The 17,469-nt window shown below is 37.7% G+C and overlaps 1 protein-coding gene across 1 annotated transcript in view; it reads right to left on the minus strand.

The window, feature by feature from the left end:
* LOC120531789 (rho guanine nucleotide exchange factor 26-like) overlaps window positions 1-16,688 on the minus strand; it is a 116,988-nt gene extending 100,300 nt beyond the window's left edge. The window contains exons 1-3 of the mRNA XM_039757533.1: window positions 16,324-16,688; window positions 12,451-13,623; window positions 547-586 (exon numbers count right to left, since the gene is read on the minus strand). Coding sequence (XP_039613467.1) covers window positions 547-586; window positions 12,451-13,536 — 1,126 coding nt within the window. The 5' untranslated portion in view covers window positions 13,537-13,623; window positions 16,324-16,688. The remainder of the gene's footprint in view (window positions 1-546; window positions 587-12,450; window positions 13,624-16,323) is intronic.
* Window positions 16,689-17,469: the final 781 nt, after the last annotated feature.

Here is a 17,469-nt window from a genome sequence, read left to right on the forward strand (position 1 = left end):
GGTATTCTGGGAATTATAATATTTCTCTACTTATACTAATTAAACTGTCATCACCATCTTGTACAGTACATAGGACAACAGTCATAATGTAACCATTCTCCCACCACTCATTATGCCATATATCAGACCAGACTTTATTATTTTCTAGAGCCCAATATTTGTGTTCCTCCATTCACTGCCACCACACATTCCTGATTTCTTTTGCTTTTTTTTTTTTTGGTTGTTATGAGTTGTGCATAAAATATTCCTCTTTCTGCATGATAGTTGTACTCAGCTATTAGATGACTGACAGTGGCCTTGCTGCCACTCCATAAAAGCCATGCCAGCCTTCATTTTCCACTTTTATAAATGATTTGTGTACAGAGATCCTTTTGCACAATACAGTCTATGACAGTTCCCGTTCCTGATATACTGATATTGACATGCCTGGCACCCACTAGTCCATAACTTAAATCTTAAATCTATGTGACAGAACACTGCTAAAAGGAGAAGCAAATATAGCTGTACTAAACAACATGCTTAAATTTGAGGAACTGTTGTACTTACCATCATCATCAAATGTCCCTTGGGTTGTTAATCCTTTTTTCTGTGAAGTTAAGAAAGAGAAATTAGACAGCTTTAGAAACAAAAAACAAAAGGTAGACTTACTGTAATAAATAAAGAGTACTATGACATAAAACCCAGGAAAGCTCAATAAGTCCATAAACTAGACAAAGAGCAATCATTCAGATTAATTTGATTGTCTGAACTTTTTTTTTATATTTTATTGATTTCATTAAAATCAAATAGCATTCCATACAAATAACTCAGCTTTTACAAAAAAAGGTAGAAACAGATCAACCCCCACGCCTGAGAAAGAGAGCTAGGCCAGCAGAGTAAAACTTATAGCTAGTAAATATAAGTAAATAGATAAATTAATAAATGAATAAAGATAAATGGAGTAAAAGAGGAGAGAGAACCTGCTTCATCAATTTAAATGCTTATTATAAAATGTTATTAATTAGATTCTGGTTTTGAAAAAGTTTTGTACAGATCTTGTAAGTGCAAATTTGATTTTCTCCCATTTCAAATAATATATAACATGAGTTACCAGTGACTTAGGATAGGAGAGTTAGATTTATCTTGGTCAACTGGAAGAATCCCATGTGCCAATAGCGTAGTAAAGGAAATTACAATTAGTTTGTCCTTCTACACTTTAAGACCATCTGGGAATACCCCAAACATAGCTGTTAGTGGATTAGGAGGAATTATGACACAAAGGCTGTCTGAAAGGCATTTAAAGATTTTGGTCCAGAATGATGTTAATTTGGTGCAGGCTCAAAACATGTGGCACAGTGAGGCCGGAACTTGATTGCAGCATTCGCAGTTTGGATCTTGCCTGGAAACATTTTGGACAATTTTAAACAAGAGAGAGGCGCTCGACATATAATTTTGAGTTGAATAATTCTATGCTTTGCACATATGGTGCTCAAGTGAATTCTGTGCTTTGTTACTTTCCACTCCTTTTCTGAGATGTTGAGTGAGAGATCCTTTTCCCACTGTACTCTTGGATCTTTGAAAGGGAGGGACTGTAAAATGCAAAATATATTACAGAAATGCTGTCTGAGTTCTCAAGACTGATCAATATTTTTTCCGGCACAGAGGTAGGTGGGAGGTGAGGAAAATTGGGCAGGTTTTGTTTAACAAAGTTTCCAATTTGGAAGTAGTGAAAGAAATGGGTTGCTGGAAAGTTAAATTTGGAATACAATCATTCATAGGATGCAAAGACGTTGAGGTTATGGTTAAATCTAATTTCTTAAAAGAAGATCTATTGATGTATATTGGAATGTTTTGAAATAAAAAGAGAAGCTTAGGAAGGATATTCATCTTAACAATGTTAATTCTTCCAGTTAAAGTGAAATGAAGGGTTGACCATCTATACAAGTGTTGCTTAATTTTTTCCATCCAGACGACACAATTTTGTTAAAAAAGAGCTTTAAGTTTACTTGTGATGTTTACCCCTAGGTATTTAAACTGATCTGCAATGATAAAAGGGAAGGTATCCAATCTAATATTGTAAGTGCTGTTAGGACTGCAGGCACAGTATTTTGTGGATCTGATATATACAGTACCATATCATCTGCATACAGAGAAACTTTCTGTTCCAGTCCTTCTCTGATAATCCCCTTTATCTGATAAGCATTTTGACAGTGAATTGCCAGTGGCTCAATGGAAATTGCAAAAAGCAGTGGTGACAAGTGGCATCCTTGTCTGGTACCACATTTTAGTCTGCATCACAGCTATTCTCGAAAGTGGATCTGCAGAGTTCATCACATTTTAGTTGTTTTTATTGTAGCTACCACAACCCAACGAGCGCTACAAACTCCATTTCCGCTGATTTGTTCCAAACAGTGAAGCAGGTAGTTTCATGTGTTTCATCATCCTTACTTAACTCATGTCTCTGAAATTCTTTGCTTTGGCAACCATGTTACACACTGAATCATCAGAGCGGCCTGCCTCATATTTAAAGTTTCATCATAATCTGAGCCACATGAATGCCTTACAAATGTGAATGTTTTCAATCCCTGATGCACAACATAATTTTATTAAAAAATACAAGGGGCAGCTTGTTTATTCTACCATTGTTACAGATTGAACAACTTGGTTTGAAACTTGTCTTGATTTTTAAATGTAACAACTATAACCATCACTTACTATTTGGAGTGTTCACAGCTGGATCTCATTTTAGTGGGTTTCCCTCACATATTACCAAGAGATGCAAATTAGTTTGATTGACAACTATAAAGTATCCTCAATATGAGTAAATATGGATATGTGGCATGAATGTGCCCTGCAATGAAGACTAATTTCTGCTGTTCCCTGCAATGGAGGGGCAGCCTTGCCAAAGTTTGGTTCCCTCTTTCATCCAAAGTGCTGCCCAGACAGTTACTCAGCTCCTTATGACCCTCAAATAAATAAGTCATTTAAAAAAAGTATGAATGAATGGATGAATGAATAGATTGGCAACTGTAGTCGTCTCCACTACATTCAGAGAATGACTGTGAAGACTCTCTTCCCTTATCTGGGCTATGTGTAGTGCTTAAAAAAATCAGCATATCATTACTAATTCCGTCATTCACTTCAAGTACAAGGTGAGCTTATGATTCTGCAGCAAGGAGATTCTACATTCAAATGCCAGACACTCCCAGTAGTAGCTGGTCACATAATTGCACCCTCGAACAATGCAATGCAATTTTTCTTTTGCTATTTTTATTGTCTTGAAAGAGCAGTCAGACTTTCACTCTTAAGTTAAAATGTACAGAATTTTTAAATAATAGGTACGATAACTAGGGTTGCTCCAATCAGGTTTTTTAAGGCCGACACCAATCACCAGTTTCATGTTACTTGATCGGCTGATTCTGATACTGATTAATTTTTTTTCTATCCCTTTAAAAACAGAAAACTCACTTAGCCACTAAGAACACAAGCAAGGCCAGCACGTCAGCAAAACGAAACCTCAGAAGAAAGACAAAGTCATCCATCCATCCAATATCCAACCCGCTATATCCCAACTAAAGGGTCAAAGGGGTCTGCTGGAGCCAATCCCAGCCAACTTAGGGCACAATGTAGGAAACAAGCCCCGGGCAGGGCGCCAGCCCACCATAGAAGACAATGTCACTTAGCCGCTAATATCGGCAAAACAGTATCCCTTTTACTTTTCCTCCTGCTGCCAATACACAAGTGAGGCGAGCACATCGGCAAAACAAAACCTCCGAAAAAAGACAAAGTCACTTAGCCGCTAACATCAGCAAAGCAGTCTCCCTTTTACCTTTCCTCCCACCACCAATAAACAAGCAAGACGAGCACGTTGGCAAAAGGAAATCTCCGAAGAAAGACAAAATTGCTTGGCTGCTAACATCGGCAAAACGGTATCCCTTTAACTTTTCCTCCCAACGCTAATGCACAAACGATGCAAGCACATCAGCAAAACAAATCCTCCTAGGAGAGAGATGCCCAGAATAGTTCATTTCAATTACCTGACACCTCTACCTTTCAATTTTTTTTTCTGACGATTTCACTAGTTTCTAGGACCCCGGCTTTTTACAGCACAGGCTTACATAGCTAGTACTTTTATAATTAAACTATATAGAAGAGGTGTTAACTGTTCAATTTTTATTAACCAAATTAAATTGTATACAATTATTGTTCAGTGACCATAAAATACTAAAACAATTCCTTAAAGTACATACTTTTACTAATAAAAACTACGCACAAAAATATTTATTCATAATACAAATGGCATAAAAGAAAATAAAATGCTTCTCATAATTACAAGCTGTCATACTGTTTATTATATTCTGTAATGTACCTATTTGAAACAAAGATAAATTAAAAACAGTAGCTTTCACCATTATTCTAACAACAAATATACAGTATATATATATATATATATATATATATATATATATATATTAGGCCTGGGAAATTTAACACGTTAATTTTTGCAAATAACATGCTAAAAAATATTGTCGCATCTAGGGCCAGCAACAAAGCAAACACCTCTGGCAGTGCTTTGCTCAGGGTGGCATTTTCACTTTTTTTTTTTAAACATTTCAATAATACTGTAATGATCAGATTGGAGATGCACAAGGCCATGTAGCTGGACAGCTACTGAGAACTGTGTTTTCAGAAGGCATAGTGCATTATACAAATGAAACATCTCAGCGAAAAGCGGAAGTCCCGGGAAAAAGAGTGGAAGGAGCACGAGAGACAAGTTTGAGTGTAGAAGGTCCTGGAATAGAAGCTCTTTTACTCTGCGTTGGTGACGGAGTGCAGGAGGGCAGCTGCAGAATGGGTGTGGACGAGAAGTAGCAGCATAGTGTGCATGGACAGCACAGAGTGAAAGAGTGAGTAGAGTGACAGTGAAATAGTGGTGTGCTTCTAGGCCATAACACTGAAGCAAAAGACAGTATAGAGGGGTTAAACAAGTCTGAGTGCGATTAAAGTTAAGGCAATCACAGAACTGCTTTTATGTTGGCTTCTCCTGGTAGTCCCATCCTCCTCAGACAGGTCTTGAGTACTTGAGGAGCGTGTCTCTCTCTTTGGTCAGGACCCAGTGGCAATACATTGTTATTTCCATGGCACACCAGTTGAATAACACTTGTGTAGTATAATTATCAAGTTGTTGATGGTGATGAACAATTGAAAATAATATTTGTGAAGTTTTAACACAAGTTTTAATTAATTTATGCCCATTTAAGAGATGCTTATTCTTTTAATTAAATCAGTCTTCAGCAGTGCATTCAAACTCAACTGCCATTTTGATCGTTTAATTTTTATTTTGACATGTCTGTGTCTCATGCTATGCCAATTTGACAAATAATACATTGGCCTCATTTTCTCACTGCCTTTTTTCAACTGGCCTTTTAGGAAGGCATTCAGGTTGTACTTGCTCAAGTAGTATTTTGTTAAAAGATCAGGTTTAAGGACATTGATTAAGTTTAAATTTTGGCATTCATTTTTTAAAAATTCCTTTATGTTGATTCTACATTAAATTTGTGATTCAGTGTATATTTACTTCTTGATTTCTGTATTAATTTTATGATTACATGTTTTAATGTTAGATGTGATTAATCATGATTAATTACATACATTTATATGATTAGGTATTTTTTAATTGATTCCAAACCCTATATTCTCACATAATCACTTAATTGATATTGGCAATTAAATGCTGCGTAAATTTAAATATATATGCACTTATATTTTTTAAGCGTTTTAAATCATTAACTCCACTACAGCTTATTGCTTTTAAAATATACATTTGCTATATTTATACAGGTGTGTTTCTTTTTCTTCAGCGTATCAACTAGACTCTCATAATTCTTGAGGTGTAATTATAAAATATGCATTACCATTAAAATTATGTAGTACGGGTTTCTTAACAAAACCAATGCTGTATGACACACAGCAACAAATAATAAACACAGTACAAATCTTTAAAAAAAAGCCCTATTGTTTACTAAGCAGCAATTTCAAATTTATCTTTATGTTTCTTTTTCCAATTGAAAGTGTAAGCTGCTGCATTTTAAACAAGTACACTGTCCATTTTAATTTAAATGACAAAATAAAGGTAAATTCATTACAGTAGCTTTTATTGCAGTTTGTCTAACTGCACAACGACTTCTCCATTTATTTTTTGTTTTCTTTATTACTCCGCAATTTTTATGGCTTTTATCATGACAATACCAGACCCCCGTGACCCTGTATTTGGATTCAGCGGGTTAGAAAATGGATGGATGGATGGATGGATCATGACAATACTGCACTGTAGAGAGAACAGGAAGCAACTGTAGTGGAAAACGCGGCTTGGGATGGTGAAAGTAACCAATAGAATTTGAAACTGCAATCACAGCAGTCCCTGCAGTGGCTCTGATTGGTCTTCTGCTGAGTGTGCTGGGGTTGTTGGGGTCAAAGGATGTCAGCGTGGCTTTTAAAAAAGGGGCTGGTGACCAAAACCAAAAAAAAAACTTTTTGTAATTTGTGTTAAAAGTTCCTGTCTGTCTGCCTTCTGTTGGGTTACCTGTACTTATTCATTTTGTCCTGGATCGTTTCGTGCGACTGGATTGTCTGCCGTCTGCCTGTGTACATGAGGACTGTAAGTGGATTCATGGCCATCCTGCAAAGAAAGGAGCACTCCTGAACCCGTCCACCCATCTTTATCATTTTAGGAACTAGCGGTAGGACTATCTTTACAATCCCATTCAACATGCGGATCTCTGGACTATCTATTTTCATCATTACATTTCATCTGTTGCTGTTTTTCATGATTTACAGTGTGTGTTTTGTTTGTGCTTTGTTGTATTTAATGTGTAATCGCCGTAAGGGGAACAGGGTGGTATCGTTGTTTTCATTTATTTAATTTGTTTTCATTACATTCTTTATTTGCTGTTTGATTACCGGTTTGCTTTGTTTTTGTCTCTGTTTGTGAGTGTGTGCGGGTCGGGCAAAGGCTGGGTGTATCCCTGGAATCCCCACCATAAAAATAAATAAATCACCATCTTCTCAACAGTGTGAATCTTAGTGGCACCAGACCGCTACAGCGTTATTCATTTTTCCTTGCTGCTGATTGACTGTGATGTATCCCCAGCTGAGTGTTCTTGTGTTTTCTGTTTTGTTCCTCTTAATCCTTAAACCACCACACCCGGCTATATAGTAGTTGTTTCCCAGTGCCACTTGTGAGCGCGCAGGAGCTGATCAGTCAGTGCTGTACATTCGTTGAGCAACCAGTGCATGACCACTGCCAGCCCCTTGTAAGCAGGGGGGCTGAACGCTCCCCTAGAATACACGGACGCTCCTCACAAAATGCTGATTGACTACTTTCACATTGCTCCTTTACTCCTTTGCTGGGCTTACTTGCGGCTGCTCTGTCACGTGATATGCTTCTCGTGAGGTGCAACACTAAGCATACTTATGAGCCTGAACAGCACCTGTCCTTTTTGGCTGATTGCTTTGTTTCTCTCTCCTCCCCCAGACATCCTCTGCTCCTGTTGGGGGTCCCGCTCCCATTGTGCTCCCCTATGATGTCTGTCTATTCTTTAATCAAGAACTAACTGCATACTGAGCTCATTTTACTTCTGAAAGAAACATGCTTGTTTAAAGTATTTAAATAAAGTTCCTGTCTCTACAATCCCCTGTGTTTCTGTGTAATTATGTGACCCAAGTGTGACACCCTGCAGCCTTACTGTCTCTGGGATTGAGCCACTGCTGTAGACTAGCCTGCCAGCATCAGCGATTACCTCTCTGTGCTTGTGTGCAGCCAGTTCAAGCGCAGTCGGCTCAGTGATTTACATCCATGGTGTCAGTTGCACTTTGTACATATTGTTCCAGTAGTTTTTTAAATAGTTTTTACAGTTCATTAGCAGTGTGTAAAATGATTAGTGTTGCTGTAATTGGGATGCTGTTTGCATGAAAAAAGTGTTCCAATAAAATTTCACTTTTTCTTTGTGAATTGTGACAGTTACTTAAAGTGTAGCAAAAAAGTATTTGGCGCCCGGGGATGCATTAATCCCATGTATGAAACGCCGAAACGCCCTGCACTTTCTAAGGCTTCTTGCAATGAAAACGAGCTTGCATAAATTACAGTACATATAGCGGTAACATCGGTATTTTACATTCTAGCACTGCAGGTGACATATCAGTACTGTACAGTACAGTATGCAGGTTTAACTTTACATTCTTTTTTAAGGTAATATATTAAGTTGAGTTTGAAATTAAATTAAAGTGTTTTGAGGCATATTTAGGGTTTAAACTATAAAAATCTGCATTTTTTTAACCACATCCAAAATTCACGGTTTTTCACAATTCACGGGTGTTCTAGGAACGTAACCCCAGCGAACTTTGGGGGTGTACTGTATACCAATTGCCACCTCTTCACTGATAAAACAAGCTTACACTTGTTGCTCTTTGTTTACACTGCAGGAAGTTTGCTGTAAATGAAAAAAAGACATGCTGGCTCAACTACCATAATACCTTGCAAAAAGGAGCACTACGACTAATTTACCATAAACCTCAAAAAAGCAGGGGCTGAAAATACCGGCTTTTGTGATTGATCAAATCTTTTCTTTAGTGAAAATCATTTGATTTTAATTGCCGGCTGATCGATGAAATTCAAACCCTACTTTCAAAACTGACCTTGGATGGATAACATCAAAGGCTACATATGCAGTAGTATTCTACTAATCAAACAGTCAAAAAATATTTTAGATAAGGCTCTTTGAATCAACTGTGTCAAACCAGCTAAAATACCAAATGAAAATGATGCTTTGCAGTCATATCAATGAAAAGCTCACTGAGTTTTTTTTCTCTTTTGTGTGTCAGTTTCCTTATTTAACAAAGAATACAACCACATCTATGATGTACGCTACTACTGTTTGGTTCCACTAAATAAAACTTCTAGAAAAATGCTAACGCCCATGCATCCAATGTTAACACACCTCAGCACAAATTCTTTTGTTCCTAACCCCCAGCCTTATTTTAACTCAGTATGGTTACTACCTTAAAACAATCTTTCAGAATGCGAGTCACAGGGCATTATATTAGTAATGCATATACTGGGGTAGGTATCTGCTTTTAAACAGAATGTCACATTGTAACACATACTGTATACACTATACATATTACATACTGTACACAAATACTATATACAGTATTCATACTGTATGTATACTGTATAATGTGGTGTTTGCATGCATGGAGATTTTTGTCTAACATGAAATATGCTCTGTCAAGAAAAAAATGACTGTTTTTTATTAAATACATTTCTTACTGAATATCACAAAATTACTTCACTTTCATCATTCAAACAGGTCAGTACTTCTCAAAAATGGACAGGATAAACCCTCTGGTTTATGGTTTTCAGTGGAACACGCTCCAAGTTAATATCACTGCTCAAGAGAATAGTATTTAATTTTGTAGTTTAGCATACAATTCTTGCTGGTCTGTTCCAAACTCCTGTAATGTTTATTATGTTTTAAAAAAATTAGCACATCATAATCGGGAGATTTTTAATTCAGTACCAGCAAACACAGAAGGACGTTTTTGTACCCAGTAAAGCAAAACAAACAAATTATTTTGCATAGGACCTTGATTTACATTTTTAATGTAACATAACATTCTCAAATCTATGTAATCCAACTCAAAACACATTCTGATTTGTTTGTGCTTATGTCATAGCCCTTCCTTGATTGGAACCTGCTAATTGCAATGTCTCATTTCCTGATCTGTCACCCTTCACGGAAGAACCATACTGGACCATAGCAGACATAAAATAGTTTTTTTTCAATGATATTGTTGTGCTGCTTAGCTGTATGCATCTAAACTGCATATTGTACAGTCTTAATGGAGCATACATGCAGAAAAGGCAATACTTTACTGGTTTCTAGAGTTTTGTGATAAATCCCATGACCGGTAGCATTACCATCCCTTCAAGGATTTTTTGACCAATGTGCCCATACCCAATGTTGTCAAACATATATGTCATGTACAGTTTTGGTGGTTTACAGTAAGTGTGGATGGAAATACTGTACTTGTGTAAATGATGTAAAATTGATCATGTTGATGGAGAATATTTTTGCTCAAAAACACCATCTTTAAAGAAAATATGGTAGTATGAACGTAGCCAGAGTGAAAATATCTAAACTTCATGCAGACAATGTCTGGACATGTATTGAAACTCACAACACTGGATTTGTGAAGTAGTAGTGCTACTAAATAAGTGACACTTCATTTTCTGCATATCCTTACCTCTTTAATGATTTTTTATAATGGATGCACAGTAGGGGCGTGCAGTATACCACTACCGGAAATGTACAGAAAAACCCCAATTTTAAAATGGTATAGTAACAGGTTGTTTTTATTTTCAGTACTGGAAGTAAACTTCAGCTTTTCACTTATTTCCCGAACCCGTCCCTTAATACTCACTATTGCAGTTGTGGCAAACCTTCCATTTTCATAGACATCATGAAATGAACTACTCACTTTAACATAATTGGGACTTCACAACTAGCAACGCAATTTGGATTTCACGGGGGAATTAATGCTTAGACATGATTGGGACTTCATGAATAGCAAGAGGGAAGCGATGCATTGTGTGCCTCAATAGCACAGCACAACATGGAGGGAGCCACTTTTGCAACACACCAGGGAGACTGTTGTAAATCAGTGGGTTTTGGAGTTATCTTCTTCTGGACTGTTTTGGTACCAATACCGAGAGTCTACAAGCTGGTATTTATATCAGTGTCAAAATTGTAGCACTGCTCCAACGCCAGTATACAGTGTGCAATACTATGAAAAGGTAACAGAAGTTATTTTGCTGTAATTACTATGAAAAGCATTGTCTAACTCTGGTTACTTTGTAAAACACTTTGTCATACCATGTTTACTTTAAAAAGGTATTTTGTAAGGCACTCAGTAACAGAGTTCACAGTATAAAAGACTGACTGTTAGTTTTATACTGTAAACAGGTTGACTGTATATCCTACATTATCTATGACAGTCAAGTATATCAGCCTTCAATTAGATGTCTCAACTTATTCTTAAAAAAAAAAAAAAACTTTATCTTTCCCATACTTAAAAAGTCCCTATTTTCTAATTGCTGTATCTTTCACAGACATTGCACTCTGCATACTGCACCTAGCTAAACTGAATATTAGGACAGTAAATTAAATCACCAATCACATGACTTCTCTTCAAAACAGAGCTGATCTGACCGATTATTGTCTAGTGACTGCAAAGCTCACACCAATATCAAGGCACTTGTTAGTGTATCACAGCTTACTTTAATCGTATACACAATCTAGCATTGCTTCAAGTGAACAAGAAGGCTACCACTTCCAGCTGCATTGTTGGGTTGATGTGTGTAACACATTGTCTGCAGTATACTAATAATGTAGCCTGTATGATTAGAGTTACTGTGTAGGACCTCTGTGAAATTATCACACTAGTATGTGTTCTGTTGACACTGAAGAAAGAAAAGCACTGTGTGTTCTAGCACCAGCATTAAAGGAGTGAATTTGAAAAAAATAATAATAATTACATGTATGACTCATTATAAACCACTAAAGTGAGAATGAATTCACCAGACATTTAGGCACCCCATTCACCACCAAGCCTCTTATACAGATTTCAGAAAAATCAATTTAACCTATTTATTAAACACTTTTCAATATCATTCATTTGGAAAGCCACTACATGGGGACTAACGGCTTGTTTTGTAAGGCACTTTGTGACTGTTCTGTTTAAAAATTACTACATAGTAAGATTAAATATCCAATTTACAGCATAGTGTGCATTAGTTCTTACTAAGAAAAGTCAACGTAACTTCTAATCACAAGTTTATATAGTACTCATTCCTAACAAGTCTGTAAAACAAAGGCTGGCAGAATACTGGTACTAAGTAAATGAAAAAATAAAAGCAAATCCCACAGAAGCTGACCTGGAGCTTCTTGGATACATTAAGAAGTAATGCTGATAAAGATCATCACACCATGAGCACATCTGTCGTTTAGTTATTTTCGATTTTAAAAGTATTGTACATGTTGCTTGTTTCTCCTAAGTACAAATGCTTGGCTTATCTTATTATGGTACCTTGCCTTTTTGCAGATCGTTTACTGGGAAAGCTGCCAACTTTCTCCAACACACCTGTCAAGAAGAATCGGCTTCTAGTCTCTCATAACCGGACAAAGGTCAGGTTCTACCCACCTTTATATCCTGCTCTGCTGTGTAAAGACACAACTTTTCAGATGGCTAATCAATAAAATGCATGTTATAAAGTCACACTTTTAGCAAGTGCCAAGTTCATAAATTCAAAACAGGGAGCAGCCAATTAAACCAGTCAGCATGCATACCAAAATGTCTGTTTCTTTATATAGATTACAACTTGAAAACAACAATACAGAAATGTTTGCTTACTTTGGCCCTTCCCAAACTTGAATATTTCTCCTTGTCTTCTTCAACGATTCTCAACACAGGCTGTGACAATCTGTTGTCCTTCTTTGTCACTGAAGTACTGTCAATCCCACTCACTACCGCCCTCCTATAAGATGTAGACCTCAGACCTCGTTTAAGTGTCCCAGGACTCTCCACCTCTGGGTCTGTGTCTCCATCAGTATCTCCAACAAGCTGAAGATAGTTCCCTGTGGTCTCTACCATGCTCCGAGACCGAAGAGCTCTCTGGCCTGGATCAAGAAAGTTCTGGTGGCTTTGGTTGTTTTTGCTAGCTTTAATTTCAGATGCCAGTTCCTTGGGAATTATCTGTTGTGTCCCATTTTTAAAGGCAGCTGTGCTGTTAGTGCTTAAGATAATAGATGGAACTTTATCAGAACTTTGGGAAGCATTGGAAAGTTGTCTTTCAAGAGTCTGCTTTTCGATTGAAGACCCAGACACTGACTCTGAAGCCACAGTGTTTCCTTGGTCTTCTGCAGTCTGAGACAATGGACAAATTAATGCAATGTGATTATTGTTGCACAGTGAACCATCTTTCTTTGTAGGTATCATTTCAGGGCTAGAAGTGAAAATAATCTGATCTCTTTCTGAAGTCAGTGTTAAAGGGCTAGAAATCCTTCTCTGCAAACTCTTTCTTTTGTCAAGTGAAGGACTTGACTCCTTAGTGGCTCGACTGCTATTCGATATCTCCAGATTATCCACTGATCTCTGTGGCTGCATTTTATTCTTCACAAAAGAAAGCTTTCCATTCGATAAATGGCCAATACTTATGCTCCGAACAACCCGCGTTACACGCATAGGTTTATTCATGACATGTTTTAGGAACACTGTGCCCCTTGGGGAAGAAATCTTTTCTGCAGGCTGAGTCAAGGTCATGTTACATTTATCTTCTACTGGGAAATCCGTCATCATAACACCATTGATTTGATAACTAAGAGGCCGCGGCTTTGGATGGTTAGAATCCCGCGATCCACACTGGCTCCCTGATCTCTTCTTCCAGAGAGGTGTTATATTATTATTGGATAAATCCACCTCATTGCCGCCTTCCATCATGGCTATCTTTAACAATCCACTTGTAAAGTACCAGAAAAATGAATGATGATGAAGTCATTAAATAGTTCAGTGGATGACTGCAATGGCCTTTGGCAGAAATATTAAATAAAATGTTAGTAAAGAAGGCAATGAGAAGAAAATTCTAAAAACACATTTTAGAGTTATTGGTAGATTTACTTAAAGTTTTTACCAATGACATTTTTCTTCTTAAAAAATATTGAAATAATATCACTCTAAAATGCAGTACTTTAATGGCATGCACATGGACAGATAAAATGTAGTTAATGATTGGAACTTAATAGACTACTTAATGAAAATGTAACTAATAAAATGTATGTAAGATGCATAGTTAATTAGCTTTAAAATGTGATGGAATGATGCTCCAGAGTTGGTCTTACCCTTTTCTGCCAGATTAACACACTCCTTTCCACTTACTGTAGCTGTAAAAGAACTTTGTTGGCTTACAAATAAAATGACTCCACCTTGCATTTCATTAATAGAGTAAACGTCAAATCTAGCAGTTCATTAACTACAGTAACTGAAAATAAGGAAATGTTAATAAATTAGGGAAAGATCATTAAAAAAGAAAAGAATGTCAAAGAAATGAAGTTTAAATAAGGCTGCATATTAGATGCATTAAGTCAAATTGAATAAAATGGCCATTCACCTATCCATTTTAAGAATGCTCTGTCTAATAGAAGGTTGCAGAGAACTATAGGCCTACCTAGCATCAATGGGCACAAGGCAGGAACCAAACCAATACCAATCCACTGCATGGTGCTCTCACTCAAACACTGAAGAGTTATTCACACAGGACCAAGTTATACCTAATAATCAGCTCGCAATTTTTACATTTGACTGGAGTACTGGGAGAAACTACAAACTCCATGTTGACAGGAGCCAAGCCGGGAATAAAACTTGATCACCAGAACTTTGACAGAGCTGTCATACTGACAATGATAATGCGTTAAAATAAATTATGCAGAAGTTAAAATCAAACAGAATTTTTTTACCGACAACATAATTGCTATAAGTAACATTAAATTAATGGCTGTAACTTGAACTGCACTAGTCATCTTAGCAAGGTTTTTAACACATGGGATCACTAACAAACAATATAAATACATCCACCCATCCATTTTAGTGCACATGTCCAGTTCAGGGATACTGGTGCTTAAACAAACACCACTGGGTGTAAAGCAAAAATCATCTCTGGACAGGGTGCCAGTGGAATATCCATCCATCCATCCATTATCCAACCCGCTATATCCTACAGTAACTACAGGGTCACGGAGGTTTGCTGGAGCCAATCCCAGCCAACACAAGGGGCAAGGCAGGAAACAAACCCCAGGCAGGGTGCCAGCCCACCGCAAAAACAGTTACGAGTATACAATTGCAATGAGCAGAAGAAATTAAATTCTAGCAACAGGCTGGTTTCGTAATCCTAAATTTTGTCTCTGGCACTGTTTTCCATATTAACCATCTTCCTTCCCTATTCATACAAGCTTTCATATGGATTTACTGTACTGGTATTCTGCCTGTTTAAGTATCAGTACGCTCAAAATGGTGTAACATAATGCTGAAATCCAGACAATAACCATCTATCACATAATATGTGGTTTCTGTCTCAACTAGCATCCTAAAACTAGCATTTGGCAATTTTTAATCATTGATAGATCCTAGCCAGTTTAAGAAACAGATGCTGCCACAGTCTTGACACACCCCAAACTACTCAGCAGGCTTTACCACTCTGCTTTGCTGTTCAATACAGAATCATTCTGACACCTCTGCATGCATATGCAAAGTCACCCTGGGAACACCTATTCCTTGGCATGTTGTTTTGTTTTGCCTCTGAAATACACTCTCCTACAGCTGTTGGTGTAGTTCACTGGCTCCCAGCCTCTTTCTTCATACTTCAGCCTTTAGTGTTTCATTAATCAGTGACACTATAGCTGCTTGTCTTATCTCTTCATATTGTCTTTTTCATGTATCTCCCCAGAATTACCTAATCACTGTAAACTATCGTGCGCATGCAATCAGTTTCAATCAGTTGATCATACTTTTTACGGGGAATTTTTAAATAGTAAAACATACTGTATTACCGTTAAACTAGGTAACTACACGGAAATTGATCATGATGTATACTTTACTAGCATAAAGGAATTCTAATAAAAAAAAATGTAAGTGAGAGTCGCCAGCATTAAAGTGCCCATAAAGGACGCTTCAGATAATTGCTGATAACGCTGCCGTCCAATAAAGCACAAACCAGTGGGCTTGCACGCTGTTATTATTAATATTTGTCCATCTTCTAGCGAACCCTATTTAATTCTGATTATAGCTCATCAAACTAAAATGTGCCCTAAAGAATAGAAAGACTATACACGCTTCGCACGCTACATTGCAGCTTTCCCATACGGGTTGCCGCGACCGAACTTCCAAGACACAGCAAAGGCAGCGCGGGAGGGGTGGGGGGTTAGATAGTTTTGGCTGGGGCTGCCGCTCTAGCCAGGAGACAAAAGGGGTGCTGCTTCTTGTAAACTTTTTTTTCTTCTTTGCCAAGAGGAGCAATTGGAAACGTCATTTCTTTCTGAATCACACCTCTCCGCTGAGCATCTTCAACTAAATTCTCTGCAGGTAAAACAATATACGCTTCACAGTCTCGGTACTCTAGCGCGTCTTGGAGGAAATGTGAGACCCTCCCAACACACCGCGGATAAAACTTAAGTTACTTAGCGCACACTGCCTCCGTTCTAAGCATAAAGAATAATAAAATAAAAAAGCACTCACCTTATGTCGTATCACGTCATGCCGTTAAATGTATTGCAGTGTAACGAGACACTGGAAATGAGGTGCTTTACAATCGGGTGCACCAAAAGGATTCGCGTTAGTCAGCTTGTGTCCCTTCTCAAGCGCGTACAGTCCGCCCGTGCAGTAGCCCGCTCTCTGTCACCTTGTGAGCTCAGCGGCGGAGAGAAGGAGGAGGAGGAGGAGCGGGAGCAACAAGAGGAGGTGGACCTGGGGACTCCAGCCTGCCAAGTCTAAGTGACGCACTGAGTATTCTCTCTGTGTGTATCTCGGTCTTTCCCTTTCTCTATCTACATAGCAAGGTAGGTTGAAATAAAAGTGATTTAAAAAATGAGACACGCAAAGCAGGTTAAACCGCAACTTAGAATAACAGAATAGTGAAAACAAAACTTTTGCCTTAGTTGTCCTTCTAAGTGACTACCTGGCGCCACCAAGTGGTTGTTCATTAACTTCTCACGCTAAGAAAGGTTGAAGTGCTTTAAAACCGACACAAGTGAAAACTCTCCAGTATTACGTAGCCAGTGTAATGGAGAACATACACACTTTTTGCAAATGAATAAAGACCATTCACTCCGTCAAGGTTGTTTGTGTTGCATCATTTCCTTAGTACTGTATCTCATTCTCATACTTTTTAAAAAGATGTGAAGGTTTCTGCATAAGCATAACCCCGGTAGTTTCATGCAGGCTGCAGGTTTTGTGAGTGAAATAAATAAGATGACAAATCAAATCTCATACAGTACTTTGTTCATATGAGAAGCGTTTGTGTATTTTAATCAAAAGGACAGTAAACAGTCCACTATTATGAACTTAGTGTAATGGAGAACATACAAACCTTTACATCCATTTCCAAACCCGCTTATCCTGAGCTGGATTGCAGGAAAGCTGGAGCCCAATCCAGTAATCATTGGGTACACAGCAGGAGCAATCCCTAGATAGGATGAACACACACACAAACATTCACTAAGGCCAATTTAGCAACACTGCTTCACATAATCTGCATGTCTTTATACTATGTCAATACCCGAGAACATGTAAACTCCACACAAGGAGCATCCGTGACACGTATCACGGTCTCTCCTTATGAGGCAGTAGTGCTACCATTGGGCTGACACCATAGAAACATTTTTT

The sequence above is a fragment of the Polypterus senegalus genome, chromosome 1, assembly GCF_016835505.1.
Source record: "Polypterus senegalus isolate Bchr_013 chromosome 1, ASM1683550v1, whole genome shotgun sequence".
NCBI lineage: Eukaryota > Metazoa > Chordata > Cladistia > Polypteriformes > Polypteridae > Polypterus > Polypterus senegalus.